The 14,191-nt window shown below is 36.5% G+C and overlaps 5 protein-coding genes across 7 annotated transcripts; 2 read left to right on the top strand and 3 right to left on the bottom strand.

Annotated features, from left to right (window-relative positions):
* On the top strand, nucleotides 1-1,397 carry LOC132203942 (structure-specific endonuclease subunit SLX1). Of its 2 annotated transcripts, none has more exons than XM_059632125.1 (5): nucleotides 1-94; nucleotides 422-627; nucleotides 688-739; nucleotides 791-976; nucleotides 1,044-1,397. In XM_059632125.1, the coding sequence occupies exons 2-5, from the start codon at nucleotides 431-433 to the stop codon at nucleotides 1,335-1,337; spliced, it is 729 nt and encodes a 242-aa protein (XP_059488108.1). In that variant the 5' UTR covers nucleotides 1-94; nucleotides 422-430; the 3' UTR covers nucleotides 1,338-1,397. The 2 variants fall into 2 exon arrangements, with proteins under 2 accessions (XP_059488108.1, XP_059488100.1); XM_059632117.1 differs by having other exon boundaries at nucleotides 76-271.
* An 8-nt stretch (nucleotides 1,398-1,405) lies between these two features.
* Nucleotides 1,406-3,805, bottom strand: LOC132203874 (general transcription factor IIF subunit 1). Its single transcript, XM_059632028.1, has 8 exons — nucleotides 3,580-3,805; nucleotides 3,325-3,362; nucleotides 3,115-3,273; nucleotides 2,848-3,060; nucleotides 2,627-2,792; nucleotides 2,287-2,568; nucleotides 1,744-2,099; nucleotides 1,406-1,686 (listed from the first exon to the last, which is right to left on the bottom strand). The coding sequence occupies exons 1-8, from the start codon at nucleotides 3,604-3,606 to the stop codon at nucleotides 1,488-1,490; spliced, it is 1,440 nt and encodes a 479-aa protein (XP_059488011.1). The 5' UTR covers nucleotides 3,607-3,805; the 3' UTR covers nucleotides 1,406-1,487.
* Nucleotides 3,806-5,390: 1,585 nt separating this feature from the next.
* On the top strand, nucleotides 5,391-9,102 carry LOC132203835 (uncharacterized). Of its 2 annotated transcripts, XM_059631973.1 has the most exons (4): nucleotides 5,391-5,542; nucleotides 5,609-6,809; nucleotides 6,888-7,109; nucleotides 7,176-9,102. In XM_059631973.1, the coding sequence occupies exons 2-4, from the start codon at nucleotides 5,619-5,621 to the stop codon at nucleotides 8,448-8,450; spliced, it is 2,688 nt and encodes an 895-aa protein (XP_059487956.1). In that variant the 5' UTR covers nucleotides 5,391-5,542; nucleotides 5,609-5,618; the 3' UTR covers nucleotides 8,451-9,102. The 2 variants fall into 2 exon arrangements, with proteins under 2 accessions (XP_059487956.1, XP_059487946.1); XM_059631963.1 differs by having other exon boundaries at nucleotides 5,609-7,109; nucleotides 7,176-9,101.
* Nucleotides 8,504-11,969, bottom strand: LOC132203933 (AN1-type zinc finger protein 1-like). Its single transcript, XM_059632107.1, has 3 exons — nucleotides 11,828-11,969; nucleotides 9,358-9,752; nucleotides 8,504-8,994 (listed from the first exon to the last, which is right to left on the bottom strand). The coding sequence occupies exons 2-3, from the start codon at nucleotides 9,745-9,747 to the stop codon at nucleotides 8,596-8,598; spliced, it is 789 nt and encodes a 262-aa protein (XP_059488090.1). The 5' UTR covers nucleotides 9,748-9,752; nucleotides 11,828-11,969; the 3' UTR covers nucleotides 8,504-8,595.
* A 607-nt stretch (nucleotides 11,970-12,576) lies between these two features.
* LOC132205202 (gustatory receptor for sugar taste 64f-like) lies at nucleotides 12,577-14,167 on the bottom strand. Its single transcript, XM_059634141.1, has 4 exons — nucleotides 14,081-14,167; nucleotides 13,338-13,495; nucleotides 13,026-13,287; nucleotides 12,577-12,678 (listed from the first exon to the last, which is right to left on the bottom strand). Exons 1-4 carry the CDS (start codon nucleotides 14,165-14,167, stop codon nucleotides 12,577-12,579), a joined length of 609 nt encoding a protein of 202 aa, XP_059490124.1.
* Nucleotides 14,168-14,191: the final 24 nt, after the last annotated feature.

The raw sequence follows: 14,191 nt of genomic DNA, 5'->3' as shown, positions 1-14,191 counted from the left end.
TCTGAAGTTGGTAGCCCTTATTGTTTGGCATTTTTGGCAATAAAATAAGACATTTATGCTGGCAGCCTTGAGTGCTCGAGGGAAATTTCAAAATGTAAACAAATCTCCACTGGCGAATTCTGTTTAATTCCAACTTCTTTGAACTCTTTGGAGTTTCGTGTAGAATTTGCATAAACGTGAACTCAATTCTTAAAAAAAATTAATTTATTACTCGGGCTAGTTATATTCGTTGGATTTAACGTAAAGATCTATGTATTAATACGTAAAAAAGGTGAAAACGTCAGGATTTTTTGTGTAGTTTTCAGATTGAATTTTTATTTGCATTTGGAAAAAAAACTTAAAAAATTATATTATTTCAATGTCAATTTTTTTCTTAATCTTAAATAAATATGATAAATTAATTTGACCTTTTATTTTTCAGTGACGTATAATGGGCAGTGAAATTCAAGAGTTTGAGGGAGAGATCGAGGAGCACTTTTACGGCGTTTATCTTTTATACTGCACAAACCCACAATACCTGGGTCGGACCTACGTGGGCTTCACCGTCAACCCTTTGCGTCGAGTGAAACAACATAATCGAGGATCTCAATTTGGTGGCGCCCGAAGGACAAGTAATAAAGGACCATGGTCTGTCCCTAATATGTGTATGTATTAATATTCTCAAAACAATTATCAATTAATTTTCAGGGAGATGATCTTAATAGTTCATGGCTTTCCCAATGACGTAGCTGCACTTAGAGTGAGAAATGTCAAATAAGTTTTAGCAGAGAATAAAATTGATTAATTTCAGTTTGAATGGGCTTGGCAGCACCCGTGGCGATCTCGACGCCTGGCACATTTGGGATGTTCGAAGACGGCAAAACGAACCTTAACTTTCTGCCTTGGTGTTGTGAATGAAATGCTCAGGGTTGGTCCTTGGAGGAGACTTCCTTTGACGCTCAGGTGGCTTCAGCCCAAATACTTTGCCACTCTCAAAGTAAAATAAATGTCTACTTAATTTTCTTATAAAAAAATTAACCTTCTTTTATTATTACTTTAATCAGACGCCCCTTCCCGATCACATGAGTATTGTGAAAGGAGCCCTGAGAAAGGCAGACCAACCTCATGAAGCCCTCGTTGCTCAAGAAGAATGTGCAGAGTGTGGACGACGAAATGGACTGAAAACCCTCAGGTGTCTTCATTGCGAATTTTCAGCGCACGCTGCATGCTGGGTGCAGAGACTTGGTTCCAAAGGTGTTGTGCTTCCAGTTGAAGGAAAGTGTCCTGGCTGCAGGAAGAAAGTGATGTGGGGTCACATAGTTGTGGCCAATAGACCACCAAAATCTAATCAGGACTGACGTTTGAGACAAACTCAAAAATAAATGGCTTTGGATTGACAATTAAACTAATAATTATAAAGAAAATTTGTTTAATTTATTTATTTAGTCACAGTAAAACAGCACTGGAATTTTTTACTGGTAGAGATAATATATAACTTAGATTAAATTTCATTTTTTGATGGAAAGGTACATTTTCCCTTTGATTGTTTGCCTCACAGGGTTGATTCTCTTCAGGATTTGAGTCATCAGCTTCAACAGCTGTTCACTGCTCATGCCAGTTTTCTTGCTCTTGAACTTCTGGAGCAGTTCAGTGGTGGTCATTGGCTTTCTAGTCAAGTACCTGCGCACAGCCTCTTCCATGCTATCACTGAAAAATATTAAATTAAATAAAAATATAATATTTTTGTTAAAAAAAATAAACTACTTTGCTCCTTCAGGTCTTGGCTTCTTGAGTGGTGGTGACGATGGAGGAGTGCCGTCCCCGGCCTTCCTCTTTTCCACCACAGGCTTTTGCTCCTGAGGGGCAGGCACTGGTTCGTCCAAGGGCTTCTTTTCCTTTTCCTCATCTTCACTGTTCGAGCTCATGTCGGAACTGGATTCTTTACTTTCCTTCTTTTCGACAACCTTCTTCTTGCTCTTCTTGTTGAGTTTCGAAGCCTTCTCCTCGTCCTCCTCCCCTTTGGTCTCATCATCTTTCTTGTCCTCGTCCTTCTTTTCCTCGTCCTCGGAATCTTCGTCTGAAGTCAACAGTTTGCGCAGGGCATCTTCCTCAGCCACTCCCTTATTAAATTATTATTTTATTAGAATTTTTTTCTTTCAGAAAATATAGATTATGCAGTTGATCTGCTAATAGATTTTGATATAACAATTTAATCTTTTTTTTTTAACAATTTTTATCAATTTAAAATCCTTTTTAAAAGATTTATAAAAGTACTTTAGTTAGTTATTACTAAAGTGTATTATTTACCTTGAGCTGCTTGGTTCCTTCATGCTCAGATTCTGAAGAACTTGAGTCGGAAATGTACTCGTGCTCTCGACCTTCCTCATCACCATCGTCACTCTCCTCTATAGCCTCATCGTCAGATCCCTTCTTCTTCTTCTTTTTGTCCTTGCCTACCTGCTTCTTTTTCTTTTTCTTGTCTTCTTTCTCCTCCTCTTTCTCTTCGTCCCCTGACTCGTCATCCTCCGAAGACTCCATCCACTCGTCCATCTCCGAGATAGTGAAATCCTTCTTAGCCTTCCCCTTTTTCTGTAAGTAAATGCAACAATTACGTCATCCTAAAAATCACTCGGCGTTAATATGTAACCTTCTCCTCCTTGATGGAATCCTCGTCGGCGTCATCCGTGTCACCACGCAGTCTTTTCCGCATCATCAGACTGAAGAAATCGATTGTCTTGTTCCTCTTGCTGTAAACCTCCTCAGCCTCTTCAGCAGTCAAAGGTTTGAATCTCTGAATGGCAATAAAGTTGTACCTGATTTGGATTTAAAAATGAGTAATTCAATTTTAGTTGACAATAATGAACCAACCACTCCAGAAGTGGATAGGCTTCGATGTGTCCTCCCGGAGCATGAGTGAAGACATAATAGGCAGCATTGTCTGCAATTCCTCCATCCCTGATGCCCTTGTACTTCCTGCCAGTTTTTCCACCAACTTTCAAGAGCCACGGCTGGTCATCTTGCCGATACTTTCGACTAACGATGCCCAGCTTCTTCCGGCGAGCTTCTTCTCGTTGATCGCGACTACAAAACATTCAGATTAAAACTCTTTGCTTACTGCAAGTTTTTGCAAAATACCCAAATTCGCTGCCTGCGCCAAATTTTGGCTGATCCTCCTCCATGCCTTTGAACTCGCGCATGTTGTTCTCCCTTTCCATTTTGACGTTTGTCCATTTCTTGAAGTCCAGATCTCGTTCAGAAGCGAACCTCATGACGTGTAGTTTTTTGTTCGTGTTCCTAAACAGAAACGTTTATTTTTAATAAATTTAGAAATAAAGTGTGACTCACTTGGGACATCGGATGGTGTACTCCGTTGCTGGCGTTGCCTGAAAATTTATTAATCATTTCTTATTATTAATGTCGTTTATTATTTAAAAAATTTAATGTTAAAAAAAATGCAATTAGTTATTCCTATCTTCATAAGTTTAAAGTGTTTAAAAACTATTATATTCTAGAACTTAAGAAGTGGAACGTAATGCAAAAAGGACGTTGAAATGGTAGAAGTTGTTCCAGAAAATTTATGTATGTGTAGCATTCACTTACGGCTGCTGCTGCTGCTGGGGTGGTCATTTTTTATTTTATTGTTGCAAAATGTAATCGATTTTTAGTCAACACTGCAAATTAACAAATCCTCTAGACTAGAGTACTTAATGATCTTTAAGAGCCACGAAATTAAATGCGGCCGACTTCAGTCTTCAAGTTGCAGTGATCAAGAGTCTCTGCCGTCTCTGGTTGCAGTGTTTGTGACTTGTGACGTTTGTTTTGTGCACAAATCAAAACATTTGTGCCGACATCGTGCCACGCCTCCTCGTTCAAAATTACAAACTCGCCGCGAAGCAGGCGTGCAAAAACTGGCTTTTATGTGCTATGGATCTAATACAAGGATTTATTATTTTCGCAAAAAAAAAACCTTCGGATTAAAATTACAATATTTTGGCCACCCGGCCCCCCGGTTTAATAAATGATATTTTAATTTGTAACATAAAATGAAATACGAAATTAATTTCAAAGTTTAATAAACATTCTATTTTTTAATATTGATTTATTATTTAACTAAAAACACATTCCCAATGATGAATTTTTTTTTATACAATCCCTCTTCTACTTCGTAAGAATATTGAAATTTAATGAATGCATAATTACAATGACAGGCAACTTAATTCCCTCCCGGCCTGGTTGATCAATTGATTTGTATTATTTTATAATCAATTACGATTTTAACGATTGTAATAAATATTGTCTTTATCACCCCCAACCGGTTTTATTTGATTGTAAAACATTACAAAGCCGCTACAATAAAATAATAAATCATATATTTTAATTATTTATAACATAAAATGAACAACTTAATAAATTCCAAACTACACAATTATATTTTTTAATTTTTTTTATTGATTCATTTTGTAACTTGAACACAAACCCCGGTGGACAAAATAAAATTTAATTTTTATCTTAAGGTTTTTTTTTGCAGAATTCAATTATCTGAATCAGTAAAAGGCATGGTGAGCACTATTTTTTATTGCCCAAATTTATATTCGTAGACGGCGATGCGCGGTGTTCTGTATGATAAAAAATTGCCTCCTTGAAATTGAAGAACATATTAATTATTTAAAAAGTTATTTATTGTTTCATTTGATTTAATAGCGTTTAATAGATTTAAAAATACTATTAAAGTGCTTATTTTTTTAATCTAATTATTTAATTTATGCATTATTTTATTATTTATGTTTAAAGTTCAAATAATCACAGTTGCTTGCCAAATTGACAATATTTTGTTATTTCAAACATTAAAATTATATTTTATCAATGCGATTTGTGAATTTTACCATTGATAAGAATGAGAAGAGAAATTTTATTAAAAATGATTGAAATTATTAGGGTATAAATGATTAAATTGAGTATTAAAACTAAAACATTATTATTACAAAAGATTAATCAATTGTATTTTAATCTACTCATTTAATTTGCATTATTTACGATCAAATAAACACTAGCGAAACTGGAAATATTTATTAAAATCAAATTAATTTAATAACATTAATTCACTCAAAAAAATTTAATAAAATAAATTTTTATTGACCAGACCGATTTGGTGGACTGTAGAGCGGACTAAAAAAAATGTGTTATAAAAAAAATTGTAGAAAATTTAGTTTTAGGAGGCATTATTTAAATGATCAGATTAGTCCATATTTTTACAAGAAATATTTAAATTGTCTTGGACTTTTGCAATACTAGACTGGTACTTTACCTTTTCCTGAAACAAATCATCCTCATTTTGGAAGATTGTACAAATAATGTACAATTGCGTCCGCAAGATTTGTTTTCGAAGAACTTCTTATCTCTCAGCAGTCTGATAAATTAACTACCACAGCGTTGTCAGGATTAAACACACGCATACAGTCACAACCAAATTCACACTTCAGAGCGACATTGCATTGGAGAGCCGTCAATAATTAAAGCTATAAGTGGAAGTCTATATTATTAAGAATATTCTTTACTTTTACAGGTAAGACTTTACGAGACTTTATAGAAATTGTATATTTAAATAAATTTTATTTGATTTTGATTCCAGGATAAGAGTCATGGCGTTCAACGCCAATTTTGCGTGGATTAAACCGTCCGTTTTTACCTACGAGGTGTCAGCGCCCGAATCCCTGAACGGCCGATTACAAGATTTGTTTAACAGCAGTTTGCCTTTTTATCTGCCCGCCGCTTATCACCGAGTGCAAACCCAGCCCGATTGCTACAAGCAATTTCTGCACGCCGCACAATTTATTTTGCACAACGAGGTGCACGGAGTAGCATTTTGGAAAATGATCGACGCGCTCTGCAGGAAAACTCGTCCAGAAATACCAATCAGCTCGGAATTTCTGAGCGTGCGAACACTTTTCGAGGAGTTTGCCAATAACCTGGACGAATGCAAAAATGCAGCCGAGTACCTTTTCGAGCCGCGGGTCATCATGCAGCTACCATATTTCCCCAGCGTCCTTTATCAATGGATGAGTGCATTCACCGCAGAGTGGTTCAGGATTTCCAAGAAACTGTCGTTTCTCGGTTTATTCGCATATCCTGCAAGTCTAAAAACTCCCTTGACTGAACTGAATAAATTTTACCACAGCGCCGAGGCTTTTATTGCGGGTGGTTTTGCTCTTTTGGGACTCGGAGTGAAAAGCTACCCGCAAATTGACCACAAATTGGTTCAATTCATCAAAGTACATTTTGTACCGAGAATCGGCCATTTTCAAGAATTTTTCTCCAAATGCGACTCTCTCGATATTGTCCTTTTATCGGTTCAGAGACAAATCCTGATGAAGTTTGGAAAGGAGTCAATGGTAAGCATTCGAGTGAAAAAAGATCACTTGACGAATCTTGAATCATTGAGGTTGCCCTTTCGCATCAACATCGGTCGATCATTGTCGTTGATGCATGCGATTCAGGACGACGGAGTGTTTGGTCACCGCATTACAGATCTCTCCGAAATTGACCGGGTCCTGACTTCTGCTGACAGCACGTTGGATCTGATCTGTGTGGATGACGATCCGATGATGTTCATAGCGATCGCCTCTACCTGCACAGTGAATTGGAACAGAGAAGTGTACGTGTCGTTCCTGGAGCAACACATAATTGAGAACAGGTTGATCAATGGTTTCTCACAGCAAGATTTAAAAAGAGGGCCCGAGATTAAGTGCATTGTCGATAACATCGAGAACTACTTTTTTTATGAGTTTTGTTTGAAGGACAACGAATTGTGCACCGACAACGGGCACACAAATGTATTTGTCAGCTTGGATTGCAGGCGTTCGTTACATCGCATTCTCACTAACACCATGGGATATTTACTGCTATTTCAGAAGCTTAAAGGAATTAACGCAGAGTTCAACTTTCCTGATAAAGCCTCCGCATCATCTAACCTGCTTTACCTGCTTAAATGCATCAAAATCATCAAAGAAGCCACATCAAAACCGAGATTGGATATTGATAGAGTTGTTGAAAGTCTACGAAAGGAAACTGCAATGTCCAAAAAATTTCAGGCCAGGAACAACTACTTTGACAGGAAAGCTGCTGCAATGCAGGTATTTATAAAAAAATATTATTATATATTATGATTTATCTGAAAACAAAACATTGAAATTTTCCAGGAAAGAATATCTCGGATGGTCACAGCGATTCTGACGCAAAACTGTAAAACAAAGGGATTTCGGTTTGAAAGTCAGAAGAATTTGCTCTGGGCTCAGTACATGTTGCCCTGCTTCGTTTCCTCCTTCCTGACCGCCAATAAGAAGCCGTATTTTAAAGCCTTCAATCTAGATCGTTTGGTCACCGTGATTGAAAACCTAATCAAGCAGTTTGAGGATGATTTGAATGAACCCTTTAAGGAAAAAGCTTTTCCTGAAAAAAAGTTTATTCGGAGTTTTTATGCAGAAAAGATTTTTTATTTGTGGCATAACTTGTGGTACGAGATCAATTTGTTTGTTTTTGACAAAACTTCTCCTGATCACAAGCTTGAAGGAATTCCAGGTATACAGAGCTTGGAAAAAATCTTTACCGATTGCTTCTACAATCTTCCTGATATACACGAGTGCTTTGATGATATCATAAGAAAGTGGACGGTTAGACAGCAATGGTTTTTGATGAGGATATCAAAGTCAATCCGAGTTCTGGAATTACGAAATGCCCCCTCACCAAATCTAAAATATCTCCTCAAAATGCACAACTTTCTGGATCAGGTGCTTTGCATTTTGGACTACGTGCCATCAACTATTCGATGGTTGCTGCAACACGTTCACAGGAAAATTCATTGCCTCAAACGCAAACAGAGCATTCCAAAAGACGGAAGAGGATTGGCCGACTTAAGAAAAAAGGTATTTTCCGAAGCGGACAATTTGAGCTTCAGGAAAATTTTCGGCATCGTTCTGCACACCCTCTTCATCCATAAGTCAGCGCACTATGATGACTGTGAAGCATTTATAGATGTAGAAACTAAAAGACTGGTCGATTTATTCAAAGAACACAATTGGTTGGGTTTGCGATTAAATCTGATGCCCAAATTGTGTGCCGACAAAAGGAGGGACCTGAGTTTGCTGGACAAAAACGACCTGGAAAGAAATCCTGAAATAACTCTGTGCCTCACAAGAAAAATTTCAAATGGACGCATTGTCATGACAAATAAAGGAGAAATTACGATGGCTCCTGTCAAACACTGTCGCTGGTGCGGAAAAATTGAATTATTTTCAGACAACTTGAAGTTCATTTTATGCTCATACTGCAAAGATTTTGACGATTACCCTGATGTGACATGGTACTGCAGCAAAGACTGCGAGGAGACATGCAACCGATTAATTCACCAGGATGAACACGACGACTTCATTCTATCATGTCTGCATTTTGAGCCTAAGATCAATATAAATAAATAAATATGAATTAGTGTTACACATCTAATTAATTGTTTACTTTTTCAAGCAAATTAAACTTTCAATAAATACTTTATAAATTCCAAATCAATTTAATAATTATTTTTGCAATCCATTTCATGAAGATTTATAGCGAATTCAAATACCTTTAATCAAAGTATCTTAACACAACTGTCTGTCCATCACACAATTCCCCCTTCTCGACCAAGGTTGCAGTCGTGGAGTCAAGTCTATTCTCGTCAATCAAAGTGCCATCCTCTTGGACCAAACGCAGTTTCGGAGTGTTTGGAACGTTGTTGGTGTTCTTTGTGCAGCACTGCTCAGCTGTGAAGTCCAACACTCGGCCAAGACTCCACTCCTTCGAAACGACAAGCACCTCCTCTCCTCCCACAGGCGTTTTGACCAAGAAGTGCAGCCTCTCGGACTGAGCAATGTTGAGGCCTCGTTTGGCCAGCGAGGCTTTGCTTTTCAGTTTCATCAGCTGCACTTTGGCTGCCCTTGCTCGGTTCTTGGCCGCTTTCAGCTGTTTTGCCAATTGTTCTTCAACCTGAAATTTTTAATAACATTTAATAATGATATATTTTATTATAAAGCAATAATTAATAAAATATAATATAAAAATATTTTTTTGTTTAAATTTAATTTTAAAATATTATATGATTGGCAGAGGAAAAGATAATTGAATTAAATAAATATCGGATTAATAATCAGAATTATAAGAAATTTTGCTTCTTGATTTAAGATTATTTAAATTCTTATTATTTGCAATTTAAAATCAAATAATATTAATTTTGCACTAATGGTAATTAAAATTAATATAAAAAAGTTTTTTTAATAATTAATATTCAAATTATTTTTTTCTTTTTCAATTCTAATTTTTTATTTGCAGTGATCCAAGATTAAAACAAACCTCTTTTTTAGCAATGCTTATTTCCTTGCTCAGGGCCTCTTCCTTCTTAGAAATTTCCAGGTTGATCTCGGCTTGGATTTCCACCGAGGGGCAGTTGTGCTGCGTCGGCAGACGGTGGTCAAGACACACTTGGCGCTGACACTGTCCACACGTGACGGCCACCAGCTCCCGGCGCTGACAGCCTTCGAAGGTGCACTCGAAACCCTCGGCCAAGCGACATTCGTCTGCTGAAAGGACTCGGTCTGGTTTCTTGGCACAGGCGTGACTGGCGAAGGGCAGGTGCTCCTTGCAGAAGGTCAATTGGCAGTGGCGGCACTCGAGCGGCAGGAAGTCCAGCTGCTGGCACAAAGACCAGCCACAGTGACGGCCCAAGTTGGGCAACTCGGCCATTGCATCTGAAAAAAGCTTAGAATGAGAATAGCATCACAAAACTCGTGTCGGGGGAAACTATTTTGTCATTTTACTCCTGTCTGAGCGTCTTGCAAAGTTTCAAATGCGTTTACAAATAATGGAAATAAATATTCACATGAAAACCAAAGTCTTAAAATAATTTAAAAATAATATTGGTGTTTTTATTTTTGGGAGCATCATATAATTATATTTAAATAATAGCAAAAAGGAAAACAAATTCAACCAAAGCTCACCACCGGATGGGGTCTATTTTATCTTGAAAATTTGGGCAAAATTCTTGATATTGGTGGATCTTGTTGGCGTACTCTTTTTTTCTGTTTGTACAAAACCCCACGAAACCCTTCTAACGATATTTTTTCAATCGATTCATTAATTGAAAGCAAACTACGTTATTGAAACAAAATTTAAAAATTGATCGTTGTAATAAAATTATGTAAAATTTAACTTTCTTATTTCAAAGTTTTAGCAAAATTCTTGCTAGTGGTGTTTTTCCCAACAATTCCTATTTAAATATAATTGTTTTCAACAATTGATTCCTGCATGTATTTTAAAAATTGTAGACAAATAACAAAAATAATAAAAATTGAGTTTTGTATTTATTATGAATTATTCCTTTTACTCTTCTTAGCTAGATGAACAATGAAAATGTTAAAATTTATTGATCTTATATAATTATCACGAATTATCAAAAGAAACACACACGCACACTAACAACAATTTGAATAAATTAAATTTTTTATGTTTATCTGGGGTAATTTCTGGAATAATGAATGGTGTGGTGAATCAAGAAAATTCATGTGATTCATCAATACAAATCTAGAACTTTCAGCGCGCTCAGTAAACTCTGCCCCCTCCCTGTATGAGTGAGAGGAGCGCTGATCACGTGACAGCGCCGGGCCAATAGGAGCGCGGCAGGCGGTATAAAAAGGGACGCTCCACAAGCAAGAGCATCAGTCAGCACGGGCCAGCAGCTGGAGAGTAATATGGCCATGGTGGCGCCGATTTTGAGAGGCCGCCAGGTCGGATTGCTCCCCAGTGGCTCACACTGACCCCACTTGCCTTTTCAGAGTAATATGGCTTTGGTGGCTTTGGTTTCGGACCAGCCGCCAGGTTGCATTGCTCACAAAATGCGAGTTGCCCTTCGAGCCTGATGCGTTCTAGTGGACGACTTCTGTAAAGGGCTTGCTGATTTTTGACCGGCAAGTCATTTGTAGAGGTTATTCACTGGCCGCAAATTTTGCAACGATGAAAATCATTTCCATCAAGTGTCAATTTCTTCGAAACACCAAATAATATCAACAAAATGAAACTTTATAAATTGAAAAAAAATATATATAATGAACCCTATTTTGAACTCCCTAATATCTGGTAGAGCTCATAATTAATTTATTTTAAATTAAAAAAAAAATACCTTTTTTATCCCCATTTAAATGTCCTATACTTTTTCATCTTTTCTTTTATACTCTGCGTTCATACTCAAATTAAAAACTCTTTTGTTAAACTAAGTTTTAAATTATTGAAGCACGAGAATTAAATTTTTTTAGATCATCAAATTGCTGATGATATTGAAAGTTTTCATCACCTAGTAAATATTGAGGAATGTTAAGTCAAGAAATTTATTTCACTACAATATTAAAATCAATTCTTTAAAATAGTGGAGGTAAAAATTTCCAATAGTCGCCAAAAATCGCTTCCTATCATTGAAAAACTTGACTTGATTGTGTCAGTCAATAAGGAGTCCTTAAAAAAGGTTATTTTTATAGTCATTGTTATTGTTTGTTTGCCTGCATAGTTGCAATACAAATGAATACATAGCATTCAATTGTTGACAACAATTTAAATAAAATAGGAATTGCTGGACAATCCGCCGCAGTGAAAAATTATTAACATCCATGATTACAACCAATGAAAATTCTGCAATGATATTCTTGAGTCTTGTTCAATATTGTTGACGGCAAATATTTATTACAAACCAAAATCGTAATGCTATTATTAATCCGTAAATCATGATTGCTAAATAATTTTAAATTTCACTCAAGTTGCATAATTTTTTTCTTACCAAAAAATTAAAGAAGTGCTGGGTGTTTTGTGTGGTTTAAAATTAATTCTACTGCTTGTTGCTGTCGGTCTCGGCAAATTTGGCGAGGCCAAGGTCGGTCCAGCGCTGCTCGAGGTCTCTGATGGTCATCTGCGCCTCCTCGGTGCTGTCCGCCTCAGGGTCGGGCAGAAGTTCCTGCGGCACCTCGATGTCCTCGAAGGGCAGTTTCTCGTTGCGCCACTCGGTGTCCACGACGTCGAGCAAGTTGCGTTGCAGACGCTGACTCTGACACTCCAACTTGCCCTCGCCTTCCATCACCACTGAAAAATGCACGTCGTTGAAATCATAATTTACAATAAACTCTTCAAAAATTTGCATAGTCATTTCGGATTTCATTGAATATCAGAATCTAATGATCATGATGACAAATTACGTACCTAACCGATTTTAAACCAGACCGCAGTTGATGGCTGCTGATTTTGTGAACTATTAAGAATCACTTGAGTAGAAATACACCGCGTAAAACTCAATTCTTTATCAGAAATATAAGGTTTGAAATAATTTAAAACGTGGATCAGAAGCGGCGACCGAAATAACAACAAACTTAGTTTTAAAATCGCACAACAGGAGGCGCACTCTATGGGCGCCAAAATATTTCTCCTTCGGGGGCTGATTTGGAGAGCTGGAGAAAAGTGATTGAAAATTTCGTCATTATATTTATTTGCTCCTAAAATGATGCTTTTGTGAGCTTGTAAAATAATTAACTCAATTTAATTAGATGAAGGAGCACAAGTGACTGATGGCGAAGGCTGCGTAATTGCAACGTTGAATTGGAGAAGAACGACTTCATAGGTTGCTATGGCACCTGCAACCTGAAAGACGTAAATACTAAATTTCAATATAATTTTTTATTGCTTTCTAATTTAATTAAATATTAGGTAATTTAATGCGTAGATTACAAAGTATAAGATAAAATGAACTGGTTTTCGCTTGATGAGACTTAAAGAATAAAAAAGAATTATTATACAAATTCTCATCAAAATATTAATTTTTTTTTTAACTTTTTAAAATTTGATGTCCGTTATTCATTTTTTTTTTAAATCCATAAATATTATTTAATCAAAAAAATTTAAAATTTATGGAATTGAGTCCTAATTTAATATGTCAGCTTTTTTTAAAAATATTTATTTTTACTGATTTTTAATTCTTTCATTTTTACCGCAAGCAAAAAACTTCTGGTGACGTGAAAGAGGCCAAGTCCAGTTAGTGCAAGATCATCGTTGGCCATGTGATGCAAAAGCCGCTGCGTGTTTTCGCAAAAGAAATGTCCCGGACACGCAAACAAGTCCGGAAGGCCGCCCTTGCTTGCCACGTTGACGTTGGATAGGAAAATCGTTACGGCGGCCGTTCGAGAGAGCAGGAAGAGAAACGAGGCCCAAAAGTAGATCGACTGAAGTCCTTTGTTGTCGCCCTCAAGAGGCCTGTATATGTGCTCATTTATTATTATTTTTTTTTAATTTTGAAAACTTACGAAAGGCCGTTGAGGAGTTGCAGGCAGATGAAGTAGAGATTGTTTGAAAAACTCAAAAGAATTATTCCAGAAATCTCAGCATCCAATCTGCGAGTCAAATTTGCCAGGTCAGCGAATTGCTCTCGAGCTTCACTCCATTCCAATCGAGTCAATGATCGCTGCACAAAATAAAAAAAATTAATAAATAAAAATAAATCATCTTTTTTTATTAGAAAATGAGGTTACATTTTTCACTTCAATATTATTGAATTTATTAGAATGGAGATTGTTACTAAAATTAAAAAAAGCTCACAAGCATAATAATTGGTAAAGTGCATAGTTATTGAAAGAATTAAAAAGAAAATAATAATAATAAATTAATAAAGGCAAAACAACATTGTTGCAAAACACTTCCTTATTATTTGAATTGTAGCATCATTGTTTTTTCTTAAAAGTTCTTTGGGAAAGAATTTTTTTTAATTAATTGTTTTTGAAGGAAAATTTTTTGTTATTAATTTTATTTTAATTTAGTACTGTCTAATCAGTCGATGAACGTAAATAGTCTAAAAAGGTGAAAAAATTCCCAATAGTTGCAGAATTTTTTTTCTCCTTAAAAATACTCCTCGCTTTTATCATCTAATTACAGAATGGTTTTTTTTTTTTTTTTTTAATAACACAGTCAAAAAAAGTTCCATGCCGCGGCATGGATTTCGGCTCAGGTCATTTTCGAGCAAAATCGACCTAAGGCCACGGCATGGCCATACCAGCGGCATGAGGGGTAGTCGGCATGACCTGCATGCCGCTTTCCGCACCTGGCATGCATGCCAGTACCGGATCAGCCTGGCCTGCATGCCGTCCGGTTGGCCTGGCCTGCA

This window comes from Neocloeon triangulifer, unplaced genomic scaffold, assembly GCF_031216515.1.
Source record: "Neocloeon triangulifer isolate White Clay Creek 2 clone unplaced genomic scaffold, ASM3121651v1 ptg000002l, whole genome shotgun sequence".
Lineage (NCBI taxonomy): Eukaryota > Metazoa > Arthropoda > Insecta > Ephemeroptera > Baetidae > Neocloeon > Neocloeon triangulifer.
Note: the sequence above shows the minus strand (reverse complement) of the source record. Positions and strands in the feature narration are given on the sequence as shown.

Excerpts from the sequence above, each read along its gene's own strand:
- LOC132205202 (XM_059634141.1), bottom strand. The coding sequence starts at position 14,167 with ATGCAGGCCAGGCTGATCCGGTACTGGCATGCATGCCAGGTGCGGAAA. Across the intron at positions 13,496-14,080 it reads GACTACCCCTCATGCCGCTG|CGATCATTGACTCGATTGGA; the intron begins GTATGGCCATGC and ends TATTTTGTGCAG. Across the intron at positions 13,288-13,337 it reads CAACTCCTCAACGGCCTTTC|GCCTCTTGAGGGCGACAACA; the intron begins GTAAGTTTTCAA and ends GCACATATACAG.
- LOC132203874 (XM_059632028.1), bottom strand. The coding sequence starts at position 3,606 with ATGACCACCCCAGCAGCAGCAGCAGCC. Across the intron at positions 2,569-2,626 it reads ATTCCATCAAGGAGGAGAAG|AAAAAGGGGAAGGCTAAGAA; the intron begins GTTACATATTAA and ends ATTTACTTACAG. Across the intron at positions 2,100-2,286 it reads AAGGAACCAAGCAGCTCAAG|GGAGTGGCTGAGGAAGATGC; the intron begins GTAAATAATACA and ends TAATTTAATAAG.
- LOC132203835 (XM_059631963.1), top strand. The coding sequence starts at position 5,619 with ATGGCGTTCAACGCCAATTTTGCGTGGATTAAACCGTCCGTTTTTACC. Across the intron at positions 7,110-7,175 it reads GGAAAGCTGCTGCAATGCAG|GAAAGAATATCTCGGATGGT; the intron begins GTATTTATAAAA and ends GAAATTTTCCAG.
- LOC132203933 (XM_059632107.1), bottom strand. The coding sequence starts at position 9,747 with ATGGCCGAGTTGCCCAACTTGGGCCGTCACTGTGGCTGGTCTTTGTGC. Across the intron at positions 8,995-9,357 it reads TAAGCATTGCTAAAAAAGAG|GTTGAAGAACAATTGGCAAA; the intron begins GTTTGTTTTAAT and ends TAAAAATTTCAG.
- LOC132203942 (XM_059632125.1), top strand. The coding sequence starts at position 431 with ATGGGCAGTGAAATTCAAGAGTTTGAGGGAGAGATCGAGGAGCACTTT. Across the intron at positions 740-790 it reads ATGACGTAGCTGCACTTAGA|TTTGAATGGGCTTGGCAGCA; the intron begins GTGAGAAATGTC and ends GATTAATTTCAG. Across the intron at positions 977-1,043 it reads AATACTTTGCCACTCTCAAA|ACGCCCCTTCCCGATCACAT; the intron begins GTAAAATAAATG and ends TACTTTAATCAG.